We start from the raw sequence: 19,588 nt of genomic DNA, 5'->3' as shown, positions 1-19,588 counted from the left end.
CTAATGTACCCACGAACAGTGGGTACAAACAAGTGACTACTATGGCAGTGGCGAACCCAACCAAAGGCCCTTTGGTTCCAGACCCCCTTGAAACCTGGACTAGAGCACTTTGTCTTCATCACACAATCAAAATTTCTTCATACCAAATAAAGAACACACCACTTAAGTGCTTTAACAGGAAATTTTAAAGTGCGTTTTTAAAAATTTGTTGAAGATGCATGATCATTCAGACTTCGCTTCCGAATCCTTAATTAAGATGAATACATAGCAACGAACAGAACTCGCCTTCAGTCAAAACAATTTTTATTACGTTGTTTGCATTGATAAACAGGATGACGGAATCTACACAGTGTTTATCAGCAACATAAGAAGGCAGTGCTCCCGGGGTAACAGAATACAGACATTAATTCCCTAAAAAGAAAAGTAACCGTGAGCGTCGCTTTCCTCAACGTTTACTGTGTGAAAGGTGACATTTGGAACTCTCCAATAATAAAAAAAATCCTGGATCTACAACTGGTAGCGACTGCCACGTCTTTCTTTATTTTTTTACTAAATTATTTTTGAAAAAGTTTAGGAACTTTTAGTATATGACACAGGCCTTAATTCATGAAGAGATGAGCAGAAAAAAAAGAAAAAAAAAAGAGGAACTTCAACTGCGATATTGACTGAACTTACATGACCATCATCGTTTATTGTCGCTACACATAAGTATATATTTCTTACATCAAACATCATTTAATCAGGATAAATTGAAACTCTAAAATTAGCGCAAAGATCAAAGATTACTGTAGACATAAACTTAATTTAACATAGCTGTTTTCAGTTTCAGTTTCACGCTTCCTACGTGAAGTGAGAAAAGGTTAGGCTAAAGGATCACGCATCCACCTCCGCCTGACGGTGGGGGAGGTGGTGGACGAGAAGCAAGGGCAACAATTTGCTTTTGAAGCTCTACAATTTGGTCATTTCTCTGCTCCATTGACTTGTGCATGGTCTCGATTGTCTCCTTTAGTGTTTGGTTCTGCGCGGCAGTTGCCTCCCTTTCCTTTCGCAGCTCTTCCATGTTCGCTGTCATCATGTTTTGCATTTGCTCTCTCTGGGCCTCCATGTCGGCCTTGAACTGCTCCTCTAAGCGTTTCCTGTCTTCCTCCTGTTTTTCCTTCAACAGTTCCATCTAAAACGAACAAATTGCTTGTTTTATTTTCTTTTTGACTGGGGATATTTCAGGAAATAATAGCTTTTTTCTTAATTCTACGAGGCATTTTCAGGATATTAGATAATTTTCTAATAATCTTGAAGGCAAACAAACCTCTTTTTCCTTGGTTCGTCGCTCTTCCTCTAGACGTGCATTCTCCTCCTAAGGCAAGATCACAAGAAATGGCTCAGCGTGGACTTTTTACAATTATAATTGAAATAAAATTATTATTTCATTGCATAAATGTGTGCTTCCTGACATGTTTTTTTTTTTCAATTAGCAAGTGCAATTACCGGTAACCTAACGTTTTATTAGATATTAGATACCACAGCTCTGCCTGGTGGAAGGATTTTAGAGAGGAAAAAGCCAGTCAGAATGGTCTTGAAAACAAACAAGCAAAGTCAACAACACAATAAAATATTATTGTCATGAAAAAAAAAAAAACATTGTAATCTTACAATGTAAAATATCAGTCACATATAGATACTTCTATCAAGCTCGAACCCCAGTTATGATTTTCTTTGTATATACATACCTCCATCCTTCTCCTTTCCTGCTCTTGGCGAGCCTTTTCCTCTCTCTCTATTGCTAAAGTTTCATCATAATCCTTAAGCTGTTGCAAATGAGCCATGTGCTTCTCCATTTCTCTCTGCAGTTCCTAGATAATATTATAGGGACAACAAAGCATTAACTTAAAACGCTTGCAGAGAAAAACTGAATGAACGTTAACCATGTCAATGAAATGTCTACCCAGTGAAATACGTTGAACCAAAGTCATGATACTGTATTCTTCAAATGGAATATGAAAACTGGGATTATTTTGGTGTTACAAATGTCGTCAGTTTCTTCCGATCGTTACGTATATCGCTGAATATCTGTTGTGTACAGTTGACGAATATTGAGCCACGTACCATGACTAAATATTAAGGACAGTGTTACAATGCGTTGAATAATAATAATAATAATAATAATAATAATAATAATAATAATAATAGTAATAATAATAATAATAATAATGATAATAATAATAATAATAATAATAATAATAATAATAATAATGATTGAATGAATGTAGAGATGGATGGATGGATGGATGATGGATGGAAGGAATAATAATAATAATAATAATAATGATTGAATGAATGAAGAGATGGATTGATGGATGGATGATGGATGGAAGGATGGATGAACGAACGAACGAACGAAAGAACGAACGAACGGACGAAGGAAGGAAGGAAGGAAGGAAGGAAGGAAGGAAGGTAGGTAGGTAGGTAGGAAGGAAAGAAGGAAACAAAAAAAGTTATTCAACGGAGGTAAAGCCTTTGTTGATTTAATTTAATTTCACCAAGCCCGATGTGCATTGTAGAAAGAGAGCTTATCTAAGGTAATCTTACTCGTAACCTAAGACAAAAATTAGCCCTAAACGTTGCTTAATGAACCTACCGGGTGGAACTCATAGAACACCTGAGCGCATACGTCCTTGGCTCCTCTGGACTGACTTTTAAAACCCTGTTCAATAGCTGAGTACCCTCCAATGATCTGAGCAAAACTGACTGAGGCACCTTCTTTACTACTCAGCTGCCTAAGGATAGGATCCAAGTGCTGTTCCTTGAGGCTTTGCAGCAACCTGTGGCACTCTTGTTTCGTTAAGTGATTATTGTGCTCCTGCCATTTCTTCAGACCATTCTCCATGTACTCCTGAAAAAAGAAAATATAAAATATGTCCATTTTGGTAATATCGAATTGATTTATAAGGAAAAATGCTGTTTAGTTTTAGTTACTTTTGTTGTTTGTTTCCCGTTTTTTTTTAATTTGGGTAGCCACTGAACATTATTTCCGTCTAAAGAGGACACCATCACTGTCAGTGATGGGTAGCAATTTGCGAATTTTATGCACGTCGAGAGGCCAAAAATGTCTTAAAGTTATATTTGCTACTGGAAACAAATCGAAAACTTGATGTTTGGTCTGGCCGGTGAACAGCCTATAGCACTAGACTTTCTTACCGTCAGCTCATCCAAATATTTTTCACTGCTTAAAGCAGACACTCCAACAGTTTCTGCTTGAAATTTCGCCATGCTTTCTTCAATTGCGGTTTGCTGAACATGTCGAATCTCGTCGCTATCACACGGCAAAGTACCATCCAGCTGAGATGTCATTGCACTTTCATAAACCTGCATGGCGGCGATTTTCGCCTCAGAACACTTTGTGTGAACGAACGTCTCCCAAGCACTCTGAACACTGGGAACTGTGCCAGGTGTGTTCAAGGCCGCAACGTAGATATTAACGAGGGCAGCGAGTGCTTTGTGGAAGGAAATTAAAAAACAAATAGGGTGAGTTATGTGACCTCATATCGCATCATCATGCAAAAGCTTTCTAGAGATGAATAAAAATTGATTGTTTGTGCTTTATGTCATGACGACGCAAATTCACTCTGTACTGTTTTATAATTGCTCACGGTCATCGCTTGCATTTCGGTTGATCTTACCTCAAAATTTATTGCAATTATGCCCCGTTAAAGTTGAAATTGTGTCGCCTTTAAAATTTGAGAACTGTCGAATCTATATCAGAGGGCTTTACCATATTTGTCGCGCAGTTTACGTAATAATAATAATAATAATAATAATAATAATAATAATAATAATAATAATAATAATAATAATCCCACTTCACCTTCTTCACCTAATTTTAGTCTGACAACATGCCCAAGATAAACTTTATTACAAAAGGCTAACTACATGTAATTCAAGCGATTGAAACAGGAAATTAAGCGATTCTATTAACAGAGGCCCCAAGATCTGTGCTGTCAAGATGTTGACTGTGTCCTTTTCATACGTCCATTTGCCTCGCACTAGGTTTTGAAATCAAATAATGCCATTGGGAAAAAAAAAATGATTACATGTAATGCAAAAGCTCGCTGATTGTTGGGTCTCGGTAATCGCTATGAATGACTTCACTTGCGGTATCGCAGCTAATATGGACAGGGCTAGACTGACATTTCCGCCTTGGTATTACACTTAATTAATCGTGGGTCTTTAAATGTAGATGACATGGAAACCTCAGAGGGACCATAGGGTATTCAATGGTCTTGAGTACAAAACTATGTTGGTTCAGCTACCTTCACCAGTCACATACTCTCCATCGTGAAAGCTGCGCTTAGGAGCTAACTTGGACCTTAGCATCGCTTTAAATTCCTGCACTCCTCGCACAAATGATTTGTTAATGCCTTCTTGGACGTCCTCTCGGTTAAGGTTCAATACCACTTCCGGATCGGATGCCGGGGGAGGAAGCTTAAAAGCATCAAAACCAGGAAAGAAGTTCAAAATACTTTCTGCCACTTTATCAGCACTTCCATCCTTTGAATCTGACGAAGACTTAAAGACCTAGGAAAAAAAAAGGTATACACGGAAAATGAAGGTTTAAGAAGACAATAAATTAAAAACGTGTAATCTAATGGCGGATAACGGTGGCATCTAAATCCCTTGGGTCCAGGAAATTGTTCTAGAGCGACAAGGCCTTGATCAGACAGTACCTTTTACTCTTTTGACAAGATCCACCTATTGAGATTTAGGCTAACATGCGGAAATTCCATTTACAACGAGAATAGAGTATTACTTTGATCAGTCAAGGCTACGACAGAAAACTCAGTGACAGCACATGCAGGAATTTAAGGTTAATTAAGGTTAAGTGAAGAGGTAATATCAAGTATATCAAGTTGCAATTTATAACGAAGCCTCTCAACAAGGCTACGGACAAACAGTTTGTTTGCATTATGAGTTTAAATTATCTTAAATGCATTACTTTAACTCAAAGGTCTGACCAGAACGACTGAGGCAAAGGTATATCCTCTCCACCCCCGTAACTTTTAATTAAAAACACAAAAGATTGTGTTCTTGAACAAACTCCAGTCAAACACGGTAAGTGACTGCGAAGAAACCTTTTCTCGTTGCTGCCAAAATTCTAACATTGATCTCACCTACCCTTGTTAGAAAGTAGTCCTTGATGTTGTGGCAGTCTTTTGGAAGAGAAAGTACGACATCTCTTAATAGCCAGACGAAGAATGGAAAGGTTTTATGGAAATGGTTCGCGTCGTCCTGATTTTTTCCCAGTGCTGAAGCTGTCTGGTCAGATGAGCGAAGTTGAATCCGCTGAGAAAGTTTCATTATAAAGCTGCATTGTATGTTAAGGGATTTAAAATACACATGGTAAAAACACTCAAAGTTTATCATAACCCTTGATTAGTGACAAAAATAACTATACATATATCGGCACTTCCTCAAGATACCTACGATGAGAAAACTAGTGTGAGAGGCGAACTCAAAGTTTCCATTATTGTGCAGTCGCAAATCATCACCGTGGCACCAGGGACTTTCTCAGAAAGGAACGCTACTTAGAATCCACCAAGTGCTAGTGAACTATTAAAGTTTAAATCTAGTAATGAAAAATCGCTCGGTAATCAATGGCGACTAACAGTATCAGTGGCATGAGCAAATGCACCAAACAGATGCTGATGACCAATGTAATATGATCTTCTCTACCATATACTGATTCATCCAAGAGATGGCTCACACAAGCCGGCCTTTGATTTCAAATACGTTTTCTTATTACGCCTTCCATTCAGCCCCCAAGGATACTCGAGTCCATCAAGATCAGTCCTGGTCGGTACACCAGCTGAATTGTAAATCAACACTGAAGCCAACAAAATTGTCAGAGTGAAGATGCAATTATCATCGGATCCATCACTGGACACGGCATCGATTCCTTCTGAGTCCAGTAAAACCACTGTAAATTCCTGCCCACTAGAGTCCTGTTCAAATACAGATACAAACAAAGCAAATACAGTTTACAGTTTAAGGCAACTTTGAGGCCTTCTGGACTCTGATTTGGCAACTGGCTAGGTTTTCAGAATGGTGACTGAGTAGCTTACAATAAGCAATCTTAAGATGAAATACGTGGACGTTCCCAGGAAGGAACTCCCCAGAGATTTTCTCTATTATCCAAGCGATTTTCGCCCATCAATGACCACTTCTTTGCAGCAAGTTGCCTAAAAACCAGTCAAGACTTCTTAACATTATCCCCTCTCTACAATAAAATTGGCTCCCTTGTGCAGTGATCAGTATCATATTAAGTAGACCAAACTAACCTTTCGCATACGTTGTTTTTGACTCGGTTGCACACTCGACATATGCATAACTTTTTATTGTTTCATCCAGCTGAGGTCTATGACCAAACAATTATTCGATCTTACTGCTTTACCTTCAACTTATCTGGAACAACCCACATCCAGATTCCCATCGTCTCTGGGTCCAGGAAGTGTCCCAAAGGGAATACCTCCCCTTGCTCAAATGCTTTACTCAGGATGTACGATTTGCCTTTTCGGCAAGGTCCAGCAATTGACACCACACAAACTGGACCTAAAGCGAAGAGTAATATAAGTATTAGATTACTTTTGTAACGATGCTAACCGGCAAAAGTATTTAGAAGAGATAATTTTTGCTGTTGTTATCATCGCCTGATTTGTTTACGAAAATTATACGTTTCAAATTTATGGCCACTGGATACTCAGTCTCAGAGCAAATCTGGCAGAAACTAGGGTAATTACTTTCTAAATTTGCCAGACTACGTTTCAAATGATATAAGTCTAACTTTTAGATATAAACAAATCTGTCAGTCATTTATTCATTATAATTTTCGTGTCCTCTACCAAACGTACGCACCATTGGCAGTGGATTTCAATGTAAGTAAAGTAAAAGTGGGATGGATGATAAATTTTCCTACTGATTTTAACTAATTAGTTTGAAAAACACTTCTGGGAATGCTAAGTCACGCTTGGAATGCAGTACGCATAATAATTATAAATACCTTTGATGTTCCTTAGCCGTTCGAGTGCTTTGTCGACCACGTAGAGGCTTTTCCTATCTTCGCCATCCTTGCTGTATTCGCCAGTTTGTTCATCCCATTTACAGTTGTTTGGAAGACACAGAGGAACAGCACAGCTTCCGGACATGCTTAAGTTTTGACCAATTTACTACTTTGCTACAGAAGAATGAGATATTTTTTCTAAGAGATGACTTCCGTGACACAGGCGTGAGTCGCGTGACAAGTGCGTTTTTTCGTTCCACCAGCGACATGGAAGGAAATTGTGATTGCTGTATACCTGTTTTCCACGAACCAGATTTGAGATTCGTTTGAAAAGGCACATACATATATCAATATGAACAACCGAAAGACAGAGCATCCATCGAGCTTCCAAGAGCTCTGGGTACCATTAAAACTTTTAAATATCTCAAATCACTTTAAACAGATTGAAAGTAAAATAATGTAAATTCGTGGGCTGTGCCACAGCCCACGAATTTACATTATTTTACTTTCAATCTGTTTAAAGTGTTAGAAAAAATTCATGGAATTATTAATAACGCACGGTAGACAAAAGTGAAAGGATTCAACATCAGAGCGGAAGTGCCTTTGGGAAAGAGGATGAGTGATACACATTGGACTGATATTCTCATCTATTTTATATTGTAAGGTTATTAAACCCAGCACGGACCCGCATCACCTGTTATTTTTTTTGGTTCCGACTATAATATCCATGTTGGCTGTACAAAGGCTCAAACTACGACCATGTAAGTCAACCGACATTAAATCGCTTTCGCAAATATTTGTAAAGTGCTCCACTCAAGTCAGCTCAGCTCAAACCAGGTTAATGTAGATTCATTCACTGCATTCTCTCGTCACACTTTGCTGTTTCCTGTAGTCTATTCAAATTAAACTTTCAATTTGGAAGGGCCGAGCAGCAGGGACGCAAGGACGTTTCGGCCGAAAGAGTTACAGGATTCAGTCAAGCACTTCGTTTCATTCCCGTTAAACATTTTAGCTGATGGGAAGAAATTTTAGAAGCCGCTGGAAGTAGAAAAGGCCACGGGTGCTACTTACCTCAGATCACTAGTCACCGACGCGTAAGTGAAATGAAACAATGATTATAGTGGCGCTTAAATTAATGATGACTCATTTTTAAGGGAAAATTCCCATTTCTCGCACAATGGTAAACAGGAAACCTTTCACTTTCGCAAAACGCATGCGTGACACCCAGTCATTCACGTGGAACTGGCATAAGATCTCTTGAAAGTGAAACACCTGATTTCTCGGAAAATGTCAGCGTGGCAAATTTAATCGTAAACAGGAAGAGTTTCATTTTTGCTCTATGAACGAATCCTTCTGGGGACATTCTCCATCATACTGCTCGCGTGGCCCTTTCATTTCCAGTTGACTGAGCTCCCAGATCAGTGAAACGGCGCTTTGCAAACTGAAAGCACAGTGCGGAATACTCCCGAAGGTAAGAGCCGTTCGCTTTCATATTATAAACAGTATAACTTATCGTCACTACGTTTCAAATAACCTTCGTGGATTAACTAGAAGACAATTTATTTATTTGTATTTAACTGAACCTGGTATAGGCCTCATGAATTATATTGCCAAAGAAAGCAGATAATCTTTGAGTCATTCATGTGCTCGCTTCTGTCGACTAGTCGTTCTTTCTTATTCGATCACTTCACTGGCGGAAAACTTAAGTCCTAGGGTTATAAATTCCAGCCGTCGTTTCAGGAATCATGAAAAATGTTACGTGAAAAGCGGTACTATATTTTAAAAAATGATAAATTCTACTAATTATTAGAATTAAATAACTTTCCTAGTACGAAGAACGAAAGATAAAACGACGAAACGAAAGCGGAAGTAGAGGTCACGTTAAGAGAAAAGTGACAGATGTCTTTCGTTTTCGTGGATGCACATGAACGTGTATTAAAAGAAAAAGTTCATTAACAAAAACACCTGAAATTCACTTTTACCCTTCGAAGAATCATATTGAAGGAATATTAGCTAGATCTTCTCAGAAGTCCTGCGTTCGCATTTAGCCTCTTACGCACTTAGGCTCGTCGCGTCACGCACTCTGCGTGACGTGATGAGCCAAAGAACTTTTTGCGGAGGACTTTGGCTAGTTGGGAATGGTATAGGTGGTTTGCAACCAATCCCTGGAGATCCAAAAGACACTGGTGTGGCAGCCATGCTGGATAACCGAACCAATATGACCACCATGCCATTGCCTTTATGCATCTACAGGGATTGGTTTCAAACCACCTACAGGTAATTTGTGATTAAAAGGTACATTGCGTGACATTTATGCATTGAACATATTTTTTTCCACGTACATGTGTGAACATCTCCTTTTACTATGGTTCAGAAAATTTTTGGAACCGAATTACAAGCTGTTTTTGGTTTTAGGACTGAATATTGATTATGCTGGTGGACCTTACTTTGTATTTTAACGACATATTTGCTTGTCCGAAAATTACCGAAAGGTCTCGGTACATCATGGAGACGAGTAATTATTCTAAAAGAAAGCACAACGCTTTTAAGTTTAAAATGAGACAAGTTTCGGCTTGAACACGAGCCATCTTCAATTAAATTATAAAGCTAAATGTATCACCCAGTAAAGGTAAGCAAAATTAGTATCGTTAATGCTTAGAATGAAATAGCATGAACTGTGAAGAAGCTGGACATAGATTTTACATCCCATCATTAGCAATTCTAATTTTGGTTACCTTTATATAGCGATCCATTTAGCTTTGTAATTTAACTAAAGATGGCTTCTGTTCAAGCTGAAAGATGTCTTTTTTAAACTCATAAGCGTTGTGCTTTTTTTAGAATTATTTCTCAGTTCTCTCCGACAATAAAAATAACTATAAGCTTTCAGTGTAAAAAACGTTTGGGCTGACATTTTTGTCATCTGAGTTAATGTTATACGTTCGTCACAACTTTATCCGAATTTTAAAGACGATTGAGGCCCTCTATATCTCCATATCTATATATCTATATCTCGATATCTCAGATATCTACCGAAATTAACTGTTAGGTGATGCTTCCTGTACTTCTGAAAAGTAGAAATAGTAATTTTATAGGTAATATGCATAAATTGTTTGAACTTTCAATTTAGTGGAAAATGAAATACACGATGAAAGAGAAGGGCTCGGTTGTCTTAGTTACATTCATTTGAAAGTAAAATAAACTTTTGGGTAGTTTCAGGAAAGAAAGTGCAAGTAAACCAATATAATGACGTGTCATCGTTCTGCGTCACTATCCGCGCGGTCGTTTTCATTTCACCTGACCGAATAAAAACGAAAGGAATATTTAAAATTTAACTCTATAATTGACGTCTCTTATTTTATTGCAGTCCGAATGCAAAAAATGTCCGAACACTGTGCGGTACCCCTGTGTCTTCCGAACAACTGCAAGTGGGATGAGCAGACTGGCGAGTATAGCAAGGATGAAGATCATGATCGGAACAGCCTTTATGTGTTAAATGCTGCGCTTGAACGACTAAAGACTATTGAAGGTACGGAACCAGGATATATGCACATCTTGTTTGTTTTGCTTCACGAGGCCAACAAGTTCACTTCTGAAACAACAACTTTTCTCTTAAAACTACAGTGAGAATAGGCATTTTAACAATACGGTATAACATCCCTTCAACAACACTTCGTTCACGGAGTGTTTTTAGAAGGGTTAGCCTTGTGTCTCAAGTCATGTATTAAGCAATTTTTGTAAAGCGAGGTCCGATCCACTGAACTAAGTATTAATTAATCAAGACCGAGACTATTTAGTGGAGGGGCACAGGTATCCTTAGGGTTGATTTTCATTGTCGCGTTATTTTTAATGTCTTCGAGAGCATACATTTGACTGGCTTTACGTCCGTCAAAAAGGAAACAAAAAAAAAAAAAGAAAGAAAGAAAGAAACTATAAGCCAGTCTTTTTAAAGCTTAAGCAAGCTGGCCATGCATACACCACTTTTTTTTTATATTTTTCTTTGTACACGTCGGACGTCCTCAAGTAAATGTACAACATATCTATTTTTTGTTCTGCTTTTGTTTTGTTTTTCAAGTCATTAGTGCCATTCTAGTGTCAATTCTAACAAAGTTTCAGACTTGTAACCGAACTGGGATTATCTTCTTTTTTCATTGATTCTTGTCACTACAGTAGTTACGCTTAATCGTGCATCATGTGTTTACGAGCCGGCACCGTTCCTGCTCCCCTTTTAGGTCCAGTATGTGTGGTGTCCGTTGCCGGGCCTTGCAGAAAAGGAAAATCATACATATTGAGCAAGGTGTTTGATCAAGGTGAAGTTTTCCCTCTCGGACATGAATTGGACCCTGAGACCATGGGGATCTGGATGTGGATCGTGCCAGAAAAATTCCAGGTAACCGATGGACCGGGCTTTGATTAGAGATGCTTTCTTCAACCTGTTGTAATTGATACTTTTAACCCTTAAAGAGGACTCGGGGTACGAGATTGGTGAAAGATAGAAGGCTCTCAAAGGCATTTTAAACATTCGCAAGAATAAAGAAAAAAATTTTCCTTATTAATTTTTTCCTAAAGTGCTAGGTTTTTACTCGACTTCTCATTTTTCATTTATGTTATTGTCCAATCAATCAATCAATCAATCAACTAATCAATCAATCAAACAAGAAAACAAGCCGTTGAGCAAGCTATATATCAATCAAAAAAATAGCTGAAATGAGATTATGTTCTTAAGGCTAACTGTCAGGCTGCTTGGAGAAGGCTTTCTAATTATTAAGCGGATACTGAGGCCTGACAGCACAAATTTCAACTGATAATAGCATCGTTTTCCTTCATCCCACTCCATCCGATAAGAACTTCGAATTTATTAAACTACTGAATATATTGAATTCATTTAATAATTTATTAAACTTCATGAAAAATACAAATTCATCACCTACAGGATAACAGTGGTCAGGAATTTACGGTAGTGCTGCTGGATTCAGAAGGAATCGATGCTGTGACCGGTGAAGGTGCCGATGATCATTGCATATTCACTCTGACCATTTTGCTGGCTTCAGTCCTGATTTACAACTCAGCTGGTGTACCGACTAGGACTGATCTTGACGGACTCGAGTATCCTTTACACAAACAAATATATTATATTGTTTTTGTCTTAAGGACTGTCCTTTGTCTTATAGCTGCAACATGGGATGTCCGGGTTTAACATATAGGTGGGATGGAGTTTTTCAACTTTTGGTCCTGGGAGTGTGTCTTACCCATGTCTCCCATGTCTCGACTAACACGGCCGTTATTTTGTTTCTTAACGTACAATAAGCTACATTGTTCAGCTGTCCCAGCGAATTCAGATCCACTCTGGCAATCAAGAAGCTGCTGCGGTCAGAGGTTCCCTAGACGAAAAACTTTTCCACAAGACGTTTCCATTCTTCATGTGGTTGTTGAGGGATGTCGTGTTAGCTCTTCCGAAAGGCTGCCACAGTATCAAGGATTACTTCTTAACAAGAGTAAGATCAAAAACAGTCGTCTCCTTAGAAAGAACAATGCCCGATCTTACCCAGACCTAATTTGTAGTGGTGTTGAAATTGGGATAAAAATTAAAATAGATACCCACTGTTATCGACTTGATAGCTTGGTTTCTTTTTTAGTTTGCCTATTTGTTTTTTTGTTTCTTTAGCACTGTAATCAGGCAAAAATATATCGACAAATCGGTTCTCCAGCACACCCTATGCAATTACCTAGATGCGATTTATAGCGTTTGTTACAAACTGGATTCATAATTCAAGGAGTCCCCTTTCCTCTTGTCCGCGAATGATCGTTGCTGTTTTTAATTTTAGTTTTTAGTTTTAGTTTTGTATCTCCGACGTACAAGGAACTCTTACTCCCATCGGGATACAAGAGAGAGGAGGAAGATAGGAAAACCTCTCTAAGGTTTTCGTTCTAGTAATTGCAAAATTTAATCTCGTTTTAACATTAATAAATATACCACTGTGTCCCCTACAAGATGAGGTGATCACGTGCTTTAGATGATGTTTTAATCTCCTAAATTACCTTAATTGAGTCTCAATAGCCTCAAAATTAAGTAAGGATACACTAAATAGATTGAGAAAGTAAAATCTCGAAGGAATCAAACTTGCAAGACCCTATGATCGACACGCCTATCAAAACATGGTTGCCGTAGCAATGTCACTTATCAAATAAAAGGTTTCTCAAAACCTCTGCCTTCCAAAATAAAAGCCGCTATAGATATATCTGTATTACTAGCGGTGTAGGGGGTGCATGGGAAGTGGAGGTCACAATCCTCTTTCTCTCCTTGTTTTTACCTCAACGATTAAATGATCGGCTGTATCTAGAAAGGGATTATTGACTGCGCTCCTTCTTCCGCAACGACAACAACAATAGCCTGCGTAGCAGTCGTTTCCGTTTCCTTTGAGCACGAAAAGGCGCGCGAGGGCATTGGGCAAAAGGGAGCAAAAAATTATGCCCTCGCGCGCTTGCTCCGCCTGGCTAAAAGGAAATGGAAACGACTGCTACGCAGGCTACAACAACAACAACAAAAACAACAACAACATTTTATTGAAAATTAGAAATTAACTAATTATATTACTTTTCCCCTGCAAATAGCTTATGAACTAATCGAGGCGGGGAGATCTGAGGACATATTACAAGTACAAAGTTTATCTATATATAGATGGACTAAATAACAGTGAAGACACTACTATACAATGAATAGCATAAACTAACATAAAACAAAGCAAATACGTTAAAATTACGAAGAGAAGCTAACCTAAAGTCTTAAATAACTTAGTGAGACGGGAGACTTCAACCTAATCATCTTTTGACCGCGCTTAACTGATTTGAAGGTCTGAATTAGCTAGCGGTTCACTGTTTTGAAAAGTTTTTTTTATTTTCCCTTAGGTATTCAAAACATCACCTTCATCGAAAGGTGATAAGGCTAAAGAAGTCGCAGAGAGCATTCTAAGCTACTTTCCAGGGTTCGACGCCTTCAAGCTGCCCCCTCCGTCTTCCGATCCTGAGGTGGTGCTAAACCTGAACAGAGAAGAAGTTCAGGAGGAGGTCAACAAGTCATTCATTCGTGGAGTTGATGAGTTTAAAGTGGTTCTTAAATCCAAGCTGGCTCCTAAACGCTGCTTCAATGAAAGAGAATTTGTTACTGGTGAAGGTATCACTCAATAATTCACTTTGAACGCGTAGTTCATCTGTCTCAGATAAATAATTTTGTAGCCTACTTAATTACCTGTGATCAGGAAAGTAGTAGGTAGTTAAAACTGCCCTCGAGTTCACACTTTCAGTCTTTCTTGCAACTGACAGTTGATTGCTGCTAATTTTCCCTGTGTAATCACCATTTAAGCTCTCGCTACCATGGTAACCAGCTACGTCACAGCATTGAACACCCCTGGTACCGTACCAAACGTACAGAAGGCGTGGGATGTCTTTGTTTCTACAAAATGTACCCAAGCTAAATCGGATGCAGTTGCAGTATACGACGAGGCGATGAGGTCCGAAATGTCTGGTAGAATGCCGTGTGAGAGGGACATTATTCGTCAGGCCCAACTGATGGCGCTCGACGAGGCGCTGAAGCTATTTGAAGAAAAGACATTTGGGATATCTACTGCTAACATCGAGAAGTACCTCAATGAATTGACGGTAAGGCAATACAGGCATAACGTAGAGCCTTTATATGTTCAGAACGTATTAGTTCTTGAAACTGCTGCACAAAGAAACAAAACAATTTGAAGCATGAATGTCTCCTCCGGCATCTAATCGTAGTAGGAAGTGTTTTGCACAGATAAAACACGTACAGAGGCAAATTTATCGTCATTTATAATTAGCTGTGCTATTGGTCTGTAAGATACTCCACGGTCTGATCCTTATCTATTTGTGTCTTCTCGCTAGCATACAACTAGTAACTTAATGGCACGGGCGGTTTATGCAAAAGAACTCAGGAGTGGAATTCATGAAATAATTGACATCTCTGTTTGGACACAAACATAGGCTTACATGGAGAATGGTTTGAACTGCTGGCAAGAGGAAAATACGAGGCTGACCAGGGAAAGTTGTCATCGACTGCTAACTGTGTTAAAGAAACAGCACCTCGATCCGGTCTTGGCCAAACTCAGAGGAAAAGACGGAGCCAAAGTTTCCTTCGCTGAAATCATGGCTTCCTATACTGCTATTGAGCAGGGGTATAAGTTGGAAGCTAAAGGAGCTGAAGATGTCTGTGCACAAGTGTTCTTTGACTTTCATCCAGTAAGTAACCAAGCTATGCTAGCTTACCAGACCGATTTGCAAAGATTTCGCAACACTTACTTTTGGATTAGTTAGATGCTTTAAAAGGCAACAAACACGCGAAAGGACCTTGGTTGACTCAAATTTAAAATAGAAGCGATTCTGGTTGTCTGAACCTCATTCAGAGAAAAAGTTTTCTTTGCTACCTGTTTTCTTAACCGTTCTAAGATCTTAAAACGAAAACAAGAAAAAAGGAGAAAAAACAAACGAACAAAATAAAAACAAGGAACCTAACCAAATACCAAAACATTTATCGTGTTGAGAATTTGATGGCTGAAAGGAGTGCGCATGAGGCAGTCTATACTGCCGCCAGGGTCTTTTACGCCTGTTGTTTTTGGCCAGAGTAAGTACTCTGGTTTTGGTTTTAAGACACTGAAATAAAATATGTTCTATTTGTTTCTAGGAACTTCAGGCAGAGATGGAGAATCACATGGACCATTTGCAGCAGCTTAAAGATTTTGATGAAAACCTGGCGTACGAAAAAGAAGTCCGAGCACAAGAGATGCAGGAGAGGAAGAGACTCGAGGTATTTTGAAAGGATCGTTCTCATTATTCTAAAATCTTCTTCCAAAGTTCCTAAATTTAGTTTAATTTTTTTTCGTTTATGATAATTGTGGTTTTTGTTGAGCGTTATTATAAAAAACATTATTCAGTTGTCTTTATTTACGTTTGGAGTTGCTTCCTTGAGATTTGGAAAGTGTTTTCATGACATCATGAAAGTTGCAGGGTTCTATCTAGGGCATTTGAGGGTAGAATCTCCCCCCCCCCCCCTCCCAAAATGCCCAGCTTTCCCCCTAAAAATATTGTTATCATTACAGTATACAAGGCTCCGCAGTAGGCTCGGTGCGGATGCACTTGAACACACCATGCGCATTTGCATCGAAGGTCCTGACCAGTTGTCAGATGATGTCCTGGAGTCAGCGGTTGATCATTACGAAAGTGTAAAGAACTAGCGCAAACTGGCTTTGTAATTCAATTCAATTTTAATTCAAATTTTTAGAGAAGGAAAGTACATTTAGATCCTCAAGTTGATCGGGGAGATTTTCCAAAGATCAATTGTCATGATTTGTTTACCAGTATTTGTTTTCACACTCGATTAGACAGATTGTCAGTTAACAGTCGCATCTACCGCGTCAGTTTTTACTTACAGGTTTACAGTTATGTGGAATTTTGCGTAGTTACGAGCATTGGTAAGAAATGGAAAAGTGCCGTTGTTGAGTTTATTACCTCTGTTGAGTTTATTTATTTTATTCACGTACTAACATTTCAACGAGTATGTATAAATGTTTGTGGAATTAGACGTGTCGGGTAACTCTTCTGTTCACGTTAGCAAATATCGGAGCTAAGTGTAACATTGTCAGAACGTAATCACGAACATGGGGAAAAGAATTCAAGATACTTTTTAAATTTAGAAAAACGAAATCACGTTAGGAAGCATATTCGGTAGCTTCGCCTGAGTGGAGTCATCTCAACAGACCCTTTCGAGATATAAGATGCGGAGCGCGCTTTTTATGAAAATCTTTATAAATCTAGACGAGACGGTTCCGAAGGAAATAAGCCTAATTTTCACCTTGAAGACTTACCTATACCAACACTCTCTAATGATTCTTCTTATCTTGGTGAAGGATTAATAAGCAAAGAGGAATGTAAAAAAGTTTTAGATTCCCTTCCGTTAAACAAGGTACCCGGAAATGATGGTCTACCAGTTGAATTTTATAAGACCTTTTGAGATCTTGTAGGCGATCCTTTAGTTAAAAGTTTTAATGAATCTTTTGTTAAAGGAACAATGAGCCCGTCACAAAGACAGGCGATTATTACACTTATCGAGAAAAAAGACCAAGATCGCTGTGATCTAAAAAACTGGAGGCCAATTTCCCTATTGAACGTTGATGCGAAGATAGCTTCAAAAGTTATCGCTGAAAGAATGAAGCGTCTTTTACCTGGGTTAATTCATAATAATCAATCAGGATATATCCCAGGCAGAAATATTAGCGAAAATATACGTTCAATTTTGGATATTTCAATATAGCACGTGGAGTGAGGCAGGGGGACCCCCTTTCTCCCTACCTTTTTGTCACTGCAGTTGAAATACTGGCGATTGCTATAAGGAATCAAGAAAATATTAAAGGATTAACTATAGACGGTCTAGAAACTAAGTTACTGCAATTTGGCGATGACGCAACTGCTGTCCTATCAGACTTGGATTCAGCCCGAGCCCTGTTTGGATTACTTGAACGTTTTGAGAAAGCCTCTGGACTTAAACTTAATGTAGCTAAAACAGAAGCAATGTGAATTGGGTCACTTCAAAATTGTGAGAATGAACCACTAGGGGTTAAGTGGAAAACATGTGTCAAATTTTTAGGAATACATATTACATATGACGTACAAATATTAGTAGAGAAAAATTTTAAGCAGAGGTTGAACAAAAATTAAGAACAAATCTATGGAAGTCAAGAGGATTATCAATTCACGGCAAAGTAAATATTATTGAAACACTTTTATTCCCAACAATGATCTATCCTAGTTCGGTATTATGTACTCCTTTCGAAGTCATAAAAGAATTCAACAGTTTGGCTTTTCAATTTTTGTGGAACGGTAACGACAAGGTTATTAGACTCTGAACTTATGCACCTTATGACCAAGGTGGCCTCAAAATGCTAGATTATGAAAGTATGGTTAAAGCTTTAAGGCTAAGCTGGTTAAAACGAATAGTTGACCCAGATTACTCTGGATTTTGGAAGTCATATCTTAATCATCTTTTGGTATACAAAGGGGGGTTATTTTTAATTCAGTGCAATTATGATATCAACCGATTAACAATCTCAGCGACCTTTTATCGAGAACTTTTGGAGTGGTGGTCAAAATTAAGAGAAGTCGAGGACCCCGAAAATACATATAAGTATATTTTATGGAACAACAGAGATATAAAGATTGACGGCAAGAGTGTCTTTTAAAACATTTTTTTGATAACAATATCATATACACAAATCATTTGCTTTATGATATGACAAATATTGAATCTTTCAATGTCGTCAAAGTTACAGGATTAAAGAACTCTAACTTTTTAGTATGGACCGGTCTAAGGCAATCAGTTCCATTGAAACTGCGCTTTCACATGCCCGACGTAGAAAATATCTTTGATTTAGAAAATTTTAAGTGCTGTGACTATTATCACTATCTTATAAAGCAAAAATACGAAAAACCAAATAAATGGGCTAAGTTGAGAGAGGAATTCGATCTAGAGGATAAGCAACTTTCGGAGGCATTTGTGATGCCACTGAGAGCCGCAAATGAACCTTATCTACGTTCCTTTCAATATAAAGTATTAAATTCAATTCTATACACAAATGAATTACTTTGTAAGATAGGCTATGCTTCTAACCCCAACTGCTCCTTCTGTCATCACACTATAGAGACGATATCTCATATTTTCTTTGATTGTTACGCGGGATGCCCTGAAGGGGCATACCGTGTCTAAAAACGGGTCGATTTCTTTTTTTTTTTCTTCCTCGTAGCTACAAATCGGTACATTAATTTATTCATTAAACTCACCCCTCTCCTACTCGGGGTGTATTGTTCTGATTGTCTTCAACAGAAGCAGCCCAATCAAAATCCATTACATCGCGAGGGAGGGGACCCACTCACCCCTACCTGTGTGACGTCAACGCATCTTTTGATCTATTTATAAAAAACAGATTAAATTTGGTGCCATATTGTTAACATGTTCTGGACTCAAGTGTGCCGTTTTCAAACTGAAATTTCACCATTTTGAAGCGGCAGATCGAAAGAATAACTTCTAAGAAGCATTCGACATTTAAAACGGTGGAAAATGGTAAATTCCTGGCGAAGGAATCGTGCTTTGTTTGACAGTCTTAGACCACGACGCGAGACTGAAAAGAGGTCATTGAGAAGCTTATGTTATCGTAATAGAATTTCAAAAATTTCCGGTGAAAGTCTGAGTCGCGTAACACAAGGAACAACGTAACGCGATCGTCGTGACTCAAACTATTCCATTAGCAAGGATAGATTTATCAATCGGCGAAGCATACAGTTGGAATAAATGAATCAGCCCCAGCATCACGCGTAATGCCAGTGTAGCAGGCATCTTGTTCTTTCTCGACCTCCTTTTGGAATGAAGTTTGTGACAAAAATTTAAATAAACTAAACAGTTGCGTAGGCCTCTCTTTAAAATATTGTGAGATTATTTTAGGGTTCTTAGAGGAGGAGATGGACCTGCAAAAC

General features: G+C 38.4%; 2 protein-coding genes across 2 annotated transcripts in view; one reads left to right on the top strand and one right to left on the bottom strand.

Annotated features, from left to right (window-relative positions):
* Window positions 1-661: 661 nt before the first annotated feature.
* Window positions 662-8,256, bottom strand: LOC146456864 (guanylate-binding protein 7-like). The gene is made up of 11 exons (XM_085092865.1): window positions 8,123-8,256; window positions 7,052-7,225; window positions 6,446-6,603; window positions 5,824-5,996; window positions 5,170-5,359; window positions 4,308-4,572; window positions 3,196-3,491; window positions 2,636-2,890; window positions 1,728-1,850; window positions 1,307-1,354; window positions 662-1,171 (listed from the first exon to the last, which is right to left on the bottom strand). Exons 2-11 carry the CDS (start codon window positions 7,194-7,196, stop codon window positions 866-868), a joined length of 1,959 nt encoding a protein of 652 aa, XP_084948991.1. The 5' UTR covers window positions 7,197-7,225; window positions 8,123-8,256; the 3' UTR covers window positions 662-865.
* Window positions 8,257-8,321: 65 nt separating this feature from the next.
* The window catches only part of LOC146456863 (guanylate-binding protein 7-like), a 17,177-nt gene continuing 5,910 nt past the window's right edge, over window positions 8,322-19,588 (top strand). Inside the window, exons 1-9 of the mRNA XM_085092864.1 lie at window positions 8,322-8,522; window positions 10,416-10,577; window positions 11,281-11,438; window positions 11,982-12,154; window positions 12,357-12,543; window positions 13,955-14,219; window positions 14,409-14,704; window positions 15,053-15,307; window positions 15,750-15,872. Coding sequence (XP_084948990.1) covers window positions 10,421-10,577; window positions 11,281-11,438; window positions 11,982-12,154; window positions 12,357-12,543; window positions 13,955-14,219; window positions 14,409-14,704; window positions 15,053-15,307; window positions 15,750-15,872 — 1,614 coding nt within the window. The 5' untranslated portion in view covers window positions 8,322-8,522; window positions 10,416-10,420. The remainder of the gene's footprint in view (window positions 8,523-10,415; window positions 10,578-11,280; window positions 11,439-11,981; window positions 12,155-12,356; window positions 12,544-13,954; window positions 14,220-14,408; window positions 14,705-15,052; window positions 15,308-15,749; window positions 15,873-19,588) is intronic.

Source organism: Pavona decussata, unplaced genomic scaffold (genome assembly GCF_977016875.1).
Source record: "Pavona decussata unplaced genomic scaffold, jaPavDecu1.1 SCAFFOLD_254, whole genome shotgun sequence".
In the NCBI taxonomy this organism is placed as follows: domain Eukaryota; kingdom Metazoa; phylum Cnidaria; class Anthozoa; order Scleractinia; family Agariciidae; genus Pavona; species Pavona decussata.
Note: the sequence above shows the minus strand (reverse complement) of the source record. Positions and strands in the feature narration are given on the sequence as shown.

Excerpts from the sequence above, each read along its gene's own strand:
- LOC146456864 (XM_085092865.1), bottom strand. The coding sequence starts at position 7,196 with ATGTCCGGAAGCTGTGCTGTTCCTCTGTGTCTTCCAAACAACTGTAAA. Across the intron at positions 6,604-7,051 it reads ACGGCTAAGGAACATCAAAG|GTCCAGTTTGTGTGGTGTCA; the intron begins GTATTTATAATT and ends TCTTCGCTTTAG. Across the intron at positions 1,172-1,306 it reads GACGAACCAAGGAAAAAGAG|ATGGAACTGTTGAAGGAAAA; the intron begins GTTTGTTTGCCT and ends TGTTCGTTTTAG.